Raw genomic sequence first — 14,584 nt, 5'->3', positions numbered from 1 at the left:
GGAACATGTGCATCAAATCAGCAGTGAAAACTAATTTTAATCATGTTATCTTTAGACAGAAATTGCAGGTGAATGAGATGCAAGCACAGGAAACCAAGGGAAACTTCTGCAAATGGCAGGCGGCACACAGAACCGTGAAGCAGCAGAAAGTGGAGGATGCAAGCTGCTCACAAAACAGAAGTGAGAGGTCTAACTGTGGGGGTTGGGGGTTGGTAAAAGAACAATTTTGGGGTAAAACACTTTATTTGTCCACACTATGCAGACCAAAAAAAAGCCCAAATGATTCTTTTTCAAACATCTCCAAGGCATTTTGTGCTGTGCAGAATGAACTTCTGTTCCTTTTACAGTGGCATAATAGGTAGAACCAGGAAGTGAAGCTTTTTCCGGGAGAGAAACCTGATAATTTATCTTTTAGATTTTTATCACAGCTACCCTCCAAAGAACCCTATTCCTCCATTTTATCAATACAAGAATTCTGTGAGGTAAGCTAGAAGAGTAATTTGAGTTTGACACATTAATCCATTACATCATGCTGGCTGTCAGTTACAGAGAAAGATGCACCTGTTTGGTTCCCAGATTTCTAAATCTGTGTGATTTTTAATGAAAACCTTTCTCTTAATACTTCTACCATTGAAGCCTCACCGAGTTGACAGAGGCCATACTCTGGGTCATTTGCAGAACTCACACAAAAGAAAGAACTCCTTTATCTTTTGACAATAAGACACTTGAACTGGAAAAAGATACAAAATGTGCCCAGAAAAACTTGTTAACAATGACTCTATTTACTCACTTGGATGGGATGAAAACTAGCTTGCGTCAAGAGGAACAAGAGTGACAAAAGTGATTTTAAGTTGCCCCGTAATTGCAGTCTTTTTATATATAAAGTCATATAAAGTCAATACAACGAAGACTGTAGTACTGCTGATGGCACTGTTCCCAGGTCAACAGGATTCCTGTCATTTCTTAATGCTGAAATATAATGCTATACCGAAGGCAACCTAGCAGTATTTATTGCTTATCTAGAGGCATTAGCTATGCAGACTTACACCTAGATCTTGCCATGGGTGCAAGAATCTAGCACTGGTCTCCAGGCCATTCTAATAAAACACTACAAGGCCACCAGTTATGCACAAATGCCCCCCCAAAGACCTCTATTAGTTCCCTATTTATTCCACTACCTACCTTCATATTAGGTTTTAGATTGTAAGCTCCTCAAGACAGAGACTTGTTTTCTTGCACTCTGTAAAATGCTACACGGATTTGATCATGCTACCCTGTTTCCCCAAAAATAAGACCTACCCCGAAAATAAGCCCTAGCCTGATTTTTCGGGATTTTTGGAGGATGCTTGAAATATAAGCCCAACTCCAAAAATAAGCCCTAGTTACACATTCCCCAGCGTACCTGATCTGATCACGTGAGGGAGGCGCAAGATCATGGAAAAAATAAGACATCCCCTGAAAATAAGCCCTAATGCATCTTTTGGAGCAAAAATTAATATAAGACCCTTTCTTATTTTGGGGGAAATACGGGTATGTTGATGACTGATGGTATATTGCCCACATGTGTCTGAGATTAAAAGATAGTGCTCCTGTGTCACACCTCACTACTTCAAAACAAAAACCAGCCCAAGGCAAAACTTGAGCTATTGAACCCATGAAGAAGCTGCAGGCCAATAAGGTTGTTCCGAACCCAAGAAAAGCTGGAAGACGTCTGCAAGTCCTAGTGGTTTCTTCTAGTTTGAAACCACCCTTAGCAACCTCCTCCTCACTTTTCTGACCCGCATGTTGCTGTCACTCACTGGTCATGTGCAAAAGTGTTCTAGCTTCATAAGAACATAAGAACTAGCCTGCTGGATCAGACCAGAGTCCATCTAGTCCAGCACTTTGCTACTCGCAGTGGCCCACCAGGTGCCTTTGGGAGCTCACATGCCCACCAGGTGCTTTTGGGAGCTCACGCTTCCTTTCAGTCTTCCTACACAGTAGTGAGACGTGAATCTGTGACACTGATTCCAATGGCTTGAGCAACTACTAACCATCAATCAGATCTTTATAACAATATAAAAACCTTTGAGAGTTTAGACTTTTAAGAAAATGTGGAGTACAAAATTAATACTTCAGCTTTCGCTTTCTTCTCCACAAGCAGCCTTTTCTTCCCCACGGTGGCAATCCTGTGTTTGGACCACATAGACATTGTACCTACATCCAGGTTTTAAATAGGCAAAAGTTTACTATGTCCCAACAAATTTACAAACTCTGAAATGCACATATAAAACACATTTGCAAAAGCATGCATGCACATTTAATTAAGAAAGAGAGTCACAATGACTCAAGATTTCTGGAACAGAAATGTTATGTATGTCAATATGTATGCATATTAAGCATTTTTGTTGATAGGTTGATTACATTTGTCAAAAGCTACTTGACTGCATGAGTGAAATCCTTCAGACATTTTAGATTGGGATTAATTAGTTTCACTTGCCCTGTTCAAAGTGGAATGACATGAGGAAATTAAAGTACCAAGTACATAGTTCAGCCACAATTGAACTTCCAGTACCGTTCAGCTGCCTCCCATGCTTTATCAAAATTAATATTTAATCTACATTATGATTAGGTACATGGCCAACTATTCAACAGACTTCACAACACAAAGAACTTTTCTTCTTCCCCCCTTCTTTTCTGATTTTACACACGTACACATTTCATAACTCTTTACAAGGTCTATGTCCTCCCCTCCTGACTTCTCAAATTTTGCACATCCCTTCTTCAATTTAGCAGAACATAAAAGGATGTATACCTGGCAGGGCACAAATGTGGTGGTATCAAGAAACACAGAAATTTGGGACCCCTCCAAGCAGCAAAAGAATCTGCAAAAACCAACCTATTCTCTTCATCTTTCTTCACCCCACCGAAAAATCCCCATGTCAATATTAATTTCACTTCAGAAGTTGGAACATGTTGCATAACTTGAAGCTAGGAACTAGGCTCATCACATGTGTTTTCCCAGCAAACATCAGTGCCTCACTGTCCATTGTCATTATGGGATTCGTTATCAAGCTTAGTTGAAGATTAGAATAATTATGTGGATAAATCAGGCAGTAATCAATGTCAACATCCACAGAAGACCACAAAAAGACATGCAATGGATGGAAGATGACTGGCCTAACAGAACATTGGCATACTTGTAAGCTACTATCTGTCATCACCAACTGAATGTTCATGAATGTGGTTTGACCTGGCCCAGGAAGGTTTATATACAGCCCTCAGCCAATCAGTAAATGAGGTTGGAAACCAATCAAAGCAAGGTATTTTCTTCAAGAAGGCTGAAAAGGCCAAGGTTGCCACATACTTTGTTGAAGACCTAAAATGGCTCTTGTTCTAAGCTTCATGGGGGACCAGCCCCTGCTACTCAAATCAAAAACTCAGTCAGCCCTGAAAAGCAGCTGTGGTGGTGACACAGCAAAGGCAGTGGCCACAGCAGTTATTCTGTGGAAAGTATGGCTGTGGCAGTGTCTCCTGGCAAAGGCCCAGGGGCTGCTGTGTGATTGGCTTCTCCTTAGTAGGTACTTTTGAGGCCTGCTCATATTCTATCTTTCCCACCACCCGAGGATGTTCCTTCTCAGACTTGACCGCTAAGAAGGCTGTCAAGTCCAAATCAAGCATGGTCACTCCTCCACGAGGGGTAGGTGTGTTTTGACGGCACTGCGGACACGGAATCCACCACTGCTCATTAGCGACTGTGTTAAGGCGCCTGATGCAGGTCTGACAGAAAGTGTGGCCACAGTAGAGGCGGCGAGGCAAATGGGCTGACAGATCATAGGAGCAATAGCAGATGATACAATCAATTTTATGACTGCTGCGACTTGTGGTGAGGAACTGGGCCTCTGGCCTGAGCTCTGCCATCTCATTGCTTTCAGCCTCTGGAGCCTGAGACATCCTGGTAGGTAGAAAAACAAATGGATTTGCCAGTTAGTTCAACATCATAAGCAAATATCTGCAATTCTGACAGCGTTTGGACATCTTGAATATATCCCAGCATTAGAACAGATCCCAATCAGACATTTCTGCATGGCATTATTGTGTCAGTTCAGGTCCTAAACTGCTTTGGTCCTAGTTTGAGGATATTATCACTATACAGGAAGACTGGCTATTTCTAAGTAAGTTTCATAAGTCTGCCATTCTAGGATCTTTCACTTTGTAGTCCCCCAGAAACAGACCCATCATGAGAAAAACTAGAGTCTTTAATAATTATACAGATGTTTCCAAATAAAAATTAAAAATGCTAATATGATTCACACAGCTAAACTACCTTGGTAGTTCAGTTAAGTTTAAGTCTTTATAATTCAGATTAATCTGAATACCCCAGTTTTGCTTTCAGGCAAAGCAGCAAGCATGGCCTGCTTGCTGAATCTTAGATCTGGGTTGCTTAAGAGCTTGTGTTTTTCAAAGCTAACCCATTGTGATTTCATGGGGGCTGGGACCCTGATCCAACAGCTCAGCTTTGCAGGCTTCATTAGATCAAGAATTGCCTGGCTGTATGAGACCAATAAAGTCTAGCATTTCAAAGATCAGCCAACCACATACCTCTGGGAATAAGGGCTGCCCCTAGGATTTGCAACAATATTCCGGGACATTAGTATGTAAAACAGTTATGCTGCACCATCAGCTCTTACAAACCTTACCTTAAGTGGCCAACCTTACCTTAATACTTCATTACTGTCAACAAGTAAGGGGACACCTCAGCTCCAAGCTAGGATGTTTGGGGCACCTGTTCTCCCAGGTCCTTGCTTTGTTTGTTGTTTTTTAACCTAGTCTGTCTAACAACTTGCATCCAAATATCATCACACTGGAGACAACTTACCTTTCTGGGTGCTGTTGCATCCTTACTGTCTCCAGGCCAAAAAGCCGTCCCGTTCAGGATTTTAGAGCCAGGATTCCCTCGTGACCAGCAAGCCTGCGCTGATGGCCTCCCTGCGGCTCTTTGACGCATCTCTCATAAGCCTTCCCACTCCGGTAATTATTGGAGGTTCACATTACAGACACAGTCATGCTATTGTATCTGCCACGAGGAAGCCAACCTAGCAAGATAGAGTTACTGTAATACTATCACCCACTTTCTGCATGCCCGTCTTCCGGGGTAGAGCTTAATATTCATCTCTATGGCAGCTCTTTGTATCATGTTAGGTAAATGAATCAACAGAAAGAAGTATTAGCCTTTGAGATTCTGCCAGGACAGTACCATAACTGGTTGTGGTGGGTTTTCTAGGCTGTGTGGCCGTGGTCTGGTAGATCTTGTTCCAGGAACCAGACCATGGCCACACAGCCCGGAAAACCCACCACAACCAGTTGAATCTGGCTGTGAAAGCCGTCGGCAATACACCGTACCATAAGTTTAAGATTTTGGACACTGGTTGCTCTTCATTGCATAACATATATAGCTACTAATCTAGTCCCAGGTTCCCTGTTCTCCTGCTGTCCTATCAATTCAAGGAACAGCCAAACCACATTCCTCATCTTTTTCTGCCAGGCAGAAATACAGAGGCAACCTGTCAGGAAAAAAAAATACACCCAGGATCCAGTTAAACTTGGCTGCTGGCTGAAAAAAAAGGTGGGAGTGTGTGATTCTGTCTGCATATGCTACTTTGCACTGCCTTCTGAAACAGGGATGCTTGTAAACTGACCCTTCTAGCTTCCCTTAATAAAGAAAAAACAAAGTGAAAATATTAAATGTTAGGAGCAAAATATAGCTTTAAAATATAGCTGGATAGCTTTAAAAGGGGCTTGGACAGATTTATAGAGGAGAAGTCGATGTATGACTACCAATCTTGATCCTCCTTGATCTCAGATTGCAAATGCCTTAGCAGACCAGGTACTCGGGAGCAGCAGCAGCAGCAGCAGGCCATTGCTTTCACATCCTGCATGTGAGCTCCCAAAGGCATCTGGTGGGCCACTGCGAGTAGCAGAGTGCTGGACTAGATGAACTCTGGTCTGTCCCAGCAGGCTTTTTCTTATGTTCTTAAAAATACTGAAATCAACACAATTTGAAATAATTCAGTCACAGACAGTTTCAGAGGGTCACTGTGTCTGCAGTGGAACAGCTAACTTAGAATCCAATAGCACCTCAGTGAGCAATAAGATTTTCAGGGTATAAACATTTAAGAGTCAATGCTCGGAGCTCTGACTCTTGAAAGGTTATACTCCCAAAATTTTATTGCTCGCTAAAGTGCTACTGAACTTGAATCTCTCAAGCACAGTAACGTTTACTGGCAGAGGGCGATGGTATTATTGTATTATTGTATGGTAAAAGGCAAGTGGTGCCCCGGCATGCTTGTCTGTGTGTGATAGAGAGAATGCTTGCATGGATGTACATTGCACAATTGGGATTGTCTGGGAGATGAGTTTACTTTTTAGTTTTCTGCTCTTACAAAGGCCACTGTTGGGCCATCTGGAGCAATGTCGCCGAAGTGTATAAGCGTGTGTGTGTGTGTCATCTTTTGTCAAAATGTTCAATGTTTCAAGACAAGACAAAACAATCAGGTGGAATCTCAGGGCCGGGGTTAAAGATCCACACATCTGTAGTTGGGACTGGAAACAGCTGTGGCCATTGACAAAACTATGAAGGGAATATGAGTTCTGGAAGTGGTAGGATACTGGATTCAAGGAAGGCTTGATATAGGGGGAGGGGGCTTCACTATGCAAAAGATGCATCTAGCCATTTCTTTTGTTGGCTTTAATTGAGCTAACACTTCCCCCTCCAGTGGCTCATCCCCTTAAGTTAAATGATCATTAGTCAACCAGAATTTTTTTCCTTTTAATTTCTTAAAATCACTCATTTTCTTGCTTCTTCCCTTTTCCACCCACATTTACATCCCAGTGTCTCAGAGAAGATCAGCAGGCTCTACAAATGCCTTCCAGGATTATCAGACAGCCAGGGACTTGATGATCAGTTACTGATGAAAGTTTCCTCCAAAAGCACAGGTATCCGACTCTCTCTGAGACACTGAAGAGCCCCTAGGACAGTGGTGGCGAACCTATGGCACGCGTGCCATCACCCCAGTTAGGGCACTCGACAGTGGCATAGCACCAAGGGAGCAAGGGGTGCACGATGCACTGGGCATGCGCCCCTGCAGGGGCGTGGCAAGGGCGTTCTGGGGGCATGGTGGCATTGTTTCAGAGCGTTCCAGGGGCGTTCCAGGGCAGGGGCGGACAAGGGCATGGCAGAGGCGGAGGACACACACGTGCCCCAGGTGCAGTTTCCCTTTGCTCTGTCCCTGGCACTCGGTCTCTAAAAGGTTCATCATCACTGCCCTAGGAAGAGGGTGTCTGAGTTTCCATCATGATTAAGCCAGACCTGGAGACAAGGTCTTTATTAGGTTGCATGCTTTTACACTACACTTGAGATGGAATAACCCAGTTTAGCCCAAGCTCATTGGAACATGGAAGGTAAGAGTTTGAATGGGACACCATTGAGGAAGTCCACGATTGCTACACAGAGGCAGGCAATGGCAAGCCACTTCTGCTTGTCTCTTGACTGGAATGTCCCATGGATGGGGTTGCCATGAATTGGTTGAGACTTGTTGGCACTCCCTTTTTGAGATGGAGTAATAAATCCAGACAAACAAAAGAAAATGTCCCCTATTTAATAAATGCACTTCTTTTTCAATACAAGGATCAGGGAGCAATTTTATATACCTAGTACTGTAGTCTGTACCCCATTAAGTATCTTGATGGCACTTTTCCGGGTATTTGGGTTTTTTCTTCTTTCCTCAATGTTAAAGTTGCCACATCTGGAAACAGAGAGGGCTCCTGCCCCTTTTATCAAACAGGAAATGTCAGCAGACGTAGTGACAAGCGACACTGCAGCTATGCGATGAGGAAAAGTAACCTGTAAAAGTCACAGCAGGTCTCAGTGCATTTGGTTGGTTTCCTTCCCAATTGCAATGGCATTTTAGAGTCTTGAATTCAAAACAAGCCATCTATGAGCAAATGGAGATCAGGGCTTTCCAGGAGGAGCTGAGTTGCCTTCTGCTGTAGTTGTGTGGTTAACAAATAGCAAGTATATGAATATACATTATCATGCAATCATATGTTATCTCCCTGCCACGAAAAGCTTATCTTGGTAAAAAAAAATTCAGTTTGAGCTGAGGCACAAGAAACAGGCCAGGTCATGTTTTTTCTGTTTTTCATTTGGGAGTCCTAACAAAAGTATTTGAAGGGCTGTCCCTTAGAGGGCAGGGAGCTGTTCCTGTCGGCAGCAGAGGCCGGGTAGGACTCGCAATAATGGATATCAATTACAGACTGAAATGTTCCGACTGGATATTAGGAGAAAAAAATGTAGTAAGAATTGTGCAACAGTAGAATCAGCTTCTTAGGGAAATGGGGAGCTCCCCCTCATTGGCAGTCTTTAAGCAGTAGATGGACATAAATTTGTCTGGGATGCTCTAGGGCTGATTCTGTATGAGCAGGAAGTTGGTCTGGCTGGCCTGTATAGCCCCTTCCAACTCTATGATTCTATGAAAATCAACACTTGAGTATATTTGAGCATATGATGCGGCCTAATCAGAGTAAGGCTCTCAACCAGACCATCTGGGCTAGCCTGATCTTATCAGATTTTGGAAGCTACGCAGGGTCAGCCTAGTCAGTATTTGGATGAGAGAACTCCTAGTCAGCAAGGAACTCCAGGCTTTTGACACAGAGGCAAGCAATGGCAAAGTACCTTTTTAACCTCTCTTGACTTTAAAGACCTAAGACAGGGGTGGCCAACCTATTGCACTCCAGATGTTCATGGACTACAATTCCCATATGGAGTGCCATAGGTTGGCCACCCCTGACCTAAGTTAGCTGTGACTCGGTGGCAGTTTCCACCACCAATCAGAGTTAGACCAATGGACCATCTAGCTCAGTAATGTCTACTCAGACAATGGGCAGCTCTCCACAGTCTTGGGCAGAAGAAGGTCTTTCCTACTACTGCTGCTTACTGGAGATGAACTTGGAGCTTGCTGTATGCATACCCTAATGCAGAGCCACACAGTCCCACTTTATCTTTCACTGGAAAAAAAATTAAACCCAGTAAATCCTTCTGATTGTCCTATTCATGCTTAAGACTCCAGGCTGCCTTTGCTGGAAAGGTCCAGCACCCTCTCTAGAGGCCTGTTTCCCAGAAGCACTTACTCTCTTCCCCGGCCAATTTATTCCTTTATCTCTGAGCTGACAGCAAACACCAGTGTCTATTGACAAGTGGCGTATTTACTTCTGCCTTCTCATGCAAAGCAGCCTCGTCCCACTGCTCCACCCAAAGCATGAACCGTATGCAGGAAATGAAACTGATTTGATCTCCCAGAAACTGTGCAAGAAAAGGGGGTGGGGGAAAGCCAGAGAAAACTTTGGTTTTTCCAAGGCTCACCCTGACAAAGGAAAGCTTGTTGTCACCTCTTCGTCCAAAGGAAGGAGATTCAAAGACCCCTGGCTTAGGGTCTTTGCCCCATTCAAGGCAAAAGTGGAGACTGGACCTCTTAAATGCCAAATCCAAAACCATTAATTCCCCTCTCAAGTCCTCTTCAAATAATATTTTCCCAAAATCATTCAGTCCCCACAATTCCTCCTCCTCCCAAAAACGAGAAATACGTCATTTGTTTCTCACTCCTTCAAGTGTTTATTCAACCGACCCAGGCAATGGCCTGCATTTTTCAAAATGCCGATGCAGCCAACTTTCCCTGTCCCCTCAATCTCATGCCAAGAGGCAAGAGAATAGTCCTTTTTAGATGTTTAATGTTGTCCCTCCAGCTCTGCATAACGGGAGTGCACTCTACACACAGTTATCCCAATACATACTCGGCATTTGGTGTGAATGGAGCACTGAATGTGTTTTCCTTCTGTGTACACCATTGGTATGCATTAATTCAACCCCAGATTGTTGAGAGAATGCATTCATGTATCCTAAAGTGTTCACACGTAGAAAAATATTCATGTTGTCCCCATTCACATAAATGGGAGGATTGGGAGGATTACAGATACCGTAGGATACTCTCATTACACGTGGCAGAAGTGCCAAAATCTAATGTCTGAAAAGGACTTATAAAATAATACAATTTAAAATGGGAGCCTGCCATCCAATCAGCAGTTGCCCAGCAGTGCCAAGGTGAACCCGTCCACTTCCACTGCCATTCTCCACCGTGTACCAGTCAGCAGCTCAGCAGCCAAAGCAGTAGTCAACTAGGCCCTGACAGAACAGGCAACAGTCAAGGCTTCTAACACATCTGCCTCAGGGTTGGTCCTGACTTGGAGCCTCAGGAGAATCTAAAGAACAATGGAACAAAAGCTTAAAAACAACCATTCCTCCCACAAATGTTACTATAGCTGATTCAAGCTGTGCAGGTGTACTGGCATTTCATGATTTTTGCCCTTTTTCAAAATGGCGGTTTTTGTGTGTCCCAACTGCCTTGCCCCAATGGAACAGCAGCTTACTCCACAGTTAGATTCTGTACCGCATTCCTATACCTGCCTCAATCACTTGAGCAGTGGATTCTCTTCACCTCAAGGAAAAGACCTGTGGCAATTTCATATTCCTTTGCATTGAGAATGACACTGCACAGGACCTTCCCTTGGAAAAGGACACTCCTGCCAACTCTTCGTGCCCAGGAGGAAAAAATGTTATGTCTTCCCCTGATTGTCTCCACTATTTCTTACATCACCCCACAGGAAATAGCAATAGACTGGCACTGGGTTTGTAAGCAGTAACGTCACACCAAATTACTGTGAGATAAAGTGCAAATGCTACAGTGTTATGGGGCCATTCAGCAGCACTGTCAGTTGTAAAAGAGAGGCGAATGTCGCAGAACTAGGAAATGACACAACAGCATTTCTGGCAACAAGGACAGCACTTCCTGCAGCAAGAGCAGCAGCACCCGCTGTTGTTGCTTCCAGTTGTTGCGACTTCTTGGTTCTTCCAGTGGAACTGCTCCAAAGAGCTTCCGTTGGGTGCTTTGAGGCTGGCGTAGGGATTGTATGGCCTGGCCCACGTCTCGTGGGTCTGGATTTTCTGTTCATTCCATCCAGCATAGGCCATCTGCTGGCTCACATCACTGTCTTTGTTCTGGGTGGCTGTATAAGTGGGCAGTGTGCTGGGGTTGAAGAGGACCGTGTCCGGAGTCAGGTCTTCACCCAAATAGTACTTCAGAAAACTGTCCTTCAGCTGCGCTCGGGGGATGCTCACACTGGCATACGGGTTTTCGACCACAACCCCACGATCCATGGTTCCTCTGAGGTAGGGCAAGGCCTCCCCTCTAGGTACTTGTTAAAGGTCAGCAAAGACAGGTCTTCCACTGCTCCCTGCAAAGCGTCGGAGGAGACTGTGGTATCAAAACAGCACGCCTTGCACTCTCCCCTACAGATAACAGGAGGCCCGCATACCAGCTCAGAACTGCCTCTTCCGCCACCTCCTCAACGCATCAGCTGACCACCTCAGTCCTAGAAAAGAAGGGTTTTACATATGACTATCATTTCATTTTCACATTTGAGCAGACAGTCCTTTGCACTAATTATTTTTCTCGCATTTTAGTACGCACTGCAATGTTTTTCCAGAATGCTCAAAGCATTTTGTGTCATTTGTGCAGCGGGGAGAGAAAATGGAGAATGCCTGAGTAATTCCCTGAGAAGTAATTACTATATCCTTTTAGAGTAACATGTGTAAGCAGCAAACTCTCTTCCAGCAGGTGTTTGGCAATTTTGTGGATCAACTGTTCAAAGCTTGTTCTAATCCTTAAGAGAACCTTATGAAGTAGGCTGGTGCTATCTCCACACTATCAATATGTGTATTTTCGTGTATTTCATTGCTGTTTACACGGTAAGCCACCTTGAGTTCCGATAAGGTGGAAAGGCAACAAAGAAATACCTTAAATAAATAATGTGGCCAAGGCTGAAAAATAGAAGTCACCCTTTATATTCATAGCTGAGGTTGCATTTGAACCTGCGATCCATATCTTTAATTACTCAGCTAGATAGTTCCTCACAACCTTGTGGAGCCTGTCTTTATAGCATTTCAATTTCCAGCTCTGCCCTTCCCCTGAGGCAGGCTATACACACTTTTTATCAGAAACCACCGTTTCCACAGGCATTATAGAATGCCAACAGATGATCCTTTCTCCATTTCGACTTCTCTGGGCCAGGAAAAGCCGAAAACATTTCATATTCCAATTACTGCACAGCTGTTGAAGTCACAAGGGCTTGAAAGACACAGCTGTTAAAAGGAAAATTAGTGGTAGCAGCCTGTAATCTCAGGGGGCGGAGGGATCACTTTTGAGGTGGGAATGGCCAGTTCAAGGAGAGAGAAGACAGACGCAGACCGTCACACAGACAGACCAAGAGGCAAGGGTGTTGCCTAGGAAAAGGGATCAGGAAAAAACAGCTTGACCTATTCTTATCCCTTTAGAAGTAGACATTAAGGACATTTGAAGAGAAATGCCCTAATGGATCACATCAAAGATTTGTTTAGTCCAGCATACTGTTCCCTATAGAAGCGGGTCAGATGTTTCAAAAAAGCCTACAGACAGGGCACAGAGGCCAAAACCTCCCTCTGGCCCCAGCAACTGGCATTCATGGAGGTTCCACTGAGCCACCACGGCTACCATAGAGCCATTAGTGTACCTCTCCCCTTCCTCCTTCGTGAGTCCCCTTTTAAAGCTATCCAAGCTAGAAGCCATCCCTGCATCATGTGACGGCGAGTTCCACAAGCCCATTATGCATTGTGTGAAGACGCCTTTCTTTTGTCTTTTCGTGACTTGCATTGGCAGAAGCTAACTTTTCGCACTGCAAAAAGTTTCACCTACTGATCTTTCCAGTTCATGCCCTGCTTGAACGGCTCACCAACAGAGACGGGCTGAGAAATGCCAGCTTGAATGGGAAAACAAGGTGGGTTCCATTTTGTATGTTTGATTCAAAAGAACCAGCCAGCTGTTCGAATGCAGTGCTTTTGTCCTTGGGCACGCTTCCAAAACCAATATTATTAGGTTTTTCTGCAAGGAGTTATTTGGCCTCCTCCCCTGCGTTGTGTGATAACAGTGTGGAATTTGAAAAGAACTCCAGATAGGGGTGGAATGTTGGGGGAGCAGGAAAGTAAAGTAAAACCGACACCTGTTTTTCTGGATGGGGGGGGAGGTAATAGTCCTGGGACAGGTAGAAATTCAGCTGGCAAAACTCCCCTGTCCCTTGCTGTTTCCACCCTAGGCCAAAAATAAAAAAAATTATCTTCAGCAGCTACATTTCTGCCTGCTTTTGTGTACATAGGAGTGTTGTGGGGTTTCTGGGCTGTAAGGCCGTGTTCCAGTTGCATTTTCTCCTCTGTGGCTGGCATCTTCAGAGGATATGTGTACATACATAGCGGAGGTACAAGGCCAGTCTTTTAAGGAGGCTGCCTTATTCTAGTAAATGTCCAGGGAAATAATTTAAAAACCAGTCAGCCATACACACACACACACACACACCCAAGACTTCCCTTAACAATCCCTAGCAAAGACTGGACGTGTCCTAGACGATAAACTCCTGGGGCAGGAGTGCTCTTGAGGAAGCGCCACCGGGCATGACAACAAACCGTGAAATCCTCTTGGCAGGGGGGAGATCACTTGCAAAGTGTGTCCCGGAACATTTCAGGAAGCAGAATTTTAGAAGAATCGGGGTTTTCTTTAGGGAAGGGGAGAAACAGGATCACTTTTATACAGCTCAACCTCAAGAAGCAGGAGCACTGCTGACTAGTAATCTAGATCCCCCTCCATACATTTCGGGGAACCAACCCGGCGCGAGCCGAGCGAGGTCCCACTGGCCCCACCCGGGCGAGGATAGGGTGATCTGCGCCGACGGGCTACCCAACTGGGGGATGCGGAGTGGGACTCACCTCGTGTCCGGCGCGTTTCCTGGCCGAGCTGCTGGATCTCGCCCCTGGCCAGCGTCGGGGTCCCGCCGAGAGTCGCCAGCAGCGGCACCCACTCGGCGTGGCCTGGGGGCGACTCCGGGCCGATTTGTTGCAGGTCCCGCCCCTGGGAGGGCCTGACCGGAGCTGCCTGGCCTTGGTGCCACCCTCGTGCCCCCTCCATAGAAACCAATGATCTCACCGGTCGCTTTCGCTCTCCCCACCCATGGGTGCGCCTGGCCGAGGCGACACGCGCTTTGTGCCGCTGCAGGGATGTCAAACCGGCCGCTCTTTCTGGTCCAATCACTGCAGCACCCACCGGTGGCATTGCTGCCTGCCGCGCAGCCTTAAGGAGAGCCCTTCCGGAGGGTGGGTGTGTGCAGCCGTCCGCCCCTGCTGCTACACTGGTTGCGATGGCTGTGGCTTAAAATAGCTAGGAACCGTGCAAAAACTATAGAACAGTGCGCCTGCCCAGTAACCACAAATTCTCCTATGGGGACAAGGCAGGAAGGAGCTAGGCTGCCTGCGATTATGACTGGATCTTGCTCCCATTGAAAAATATTATTGTTAATAATATATTTTATTTATTTATATACCGTAGTACTTTCAAGTGTTCAAACAAATTCACATTGTAGTGCACTTTATAGGTTCCAGTCCCCACCCTGGCATGGGAAGTTCTCTGCGTGA

The 14,584-nt window shown here is 45.1% G+C and overlaps 2 protein-coding genes across 3 annotated transcripts; both read right to left on the bottom strand.

Annotated features, from left to right (window-relative positions):
• Nucleotides 1-2,294: 2,294 nt before the first annotated feature.
• Nucleotides 2,295-5,028, bottom strand: RNF224 (ring finger protein 224). The gene is made up of 2 exons (XM_048513267.1): nt 4,859-5,028; nt 2,295-3,934 (listed from the first exon to the last, which is right to left on the bottom strand). The coding sequence occupies exons 1-2, from the start codon at nt 4,876-4,878 to the stop codon at nt 3,424-3,426; spliced, it is 531 nt and encodes a 176-aa protein (XP_048369224.1). The 5' UTR covers nt 4,879-5,028; the 3' UTR covers nt 2,295-3,423.
• Nucleotides 5,029-9,629: 4,601 nt separating this feature from the next.
• Nucleotides 9,630-14,150, bottom strand: CYSRT1 (cysteine rich tail 1). 2 transcript variants are annotated; one of them, XM_048512007.1, is made up of 2 exons: nt 14,100-14,150; nt 9,630-11,463 (listed from the first exon to the last, which is right to left on the bottom strand). In XM_048512007.1, the coding sequence occupies exon 2, from the start codon at nt 11,246-11,248 to the stop codon at nt 10,835-10,837; it is 414 nt and encodes a 137-aa protein (XP_048367964.1). In that variant the 5' UTR covers nt 11,249-11,463; nt 14,100-14,150; the 3' UTR covers nt 9,630-10,834. The 2 variants fall into 2 exon arrangements, with proteins under 2 accessions (XP_048367964.1, XP_048367962.1); XM_048512005.1 differs by lacking the exon at nt 14,100-14,150 and adding an exon at nt 13,883-14,068.
• Between the last annotated feature and the right edge of the window lie 434 nt (nt 14,151-14,584).

Source organism: Sphaerodactylus townsendi, linkage group LG12 (genome assembly GCF_021028975.2).
Source record: "Sphaerodactylus townsendi isolate TG3544 linkage group LG12, MPM_Stown_v2.3, whole genome shotgun sequence".
NCBI lineage: Eukaryota > Metazoa > Chordata > Lepidosauria > Squamata > Sphaerodactylidae > Sphaerodactylus > Sphaerodactylus townsendi.
The sequence above is the reverse complement of the archived record's forward strand: the minus strand, read 5'-3'. Positions and strand labels throughout refer to the sequence as shown.

Excerpts from the sequence above, each read along its gene's own strand:
- RNF224 (XM_048513267.1), bottom strand. The coding sequence starts at position 4,878 with ATGCAACAGCACCCAGAAAG. Across the intron at positions 3,935-4,858 it reads ATGCAACAGCACCCAGAAAG|GATGTCTCAGGCTCCAGAGG; the intron begins GTAAGTTGTCTC and ends TCTACCTACCAG.
- CYSRT1 (XM_048512007.1), bottom strand. The coding sequence starts at position 11,248 with ATGGATCGTGGGGTTGTGGTCGAAAACCCGTATGCCAGTGTGAGCATC.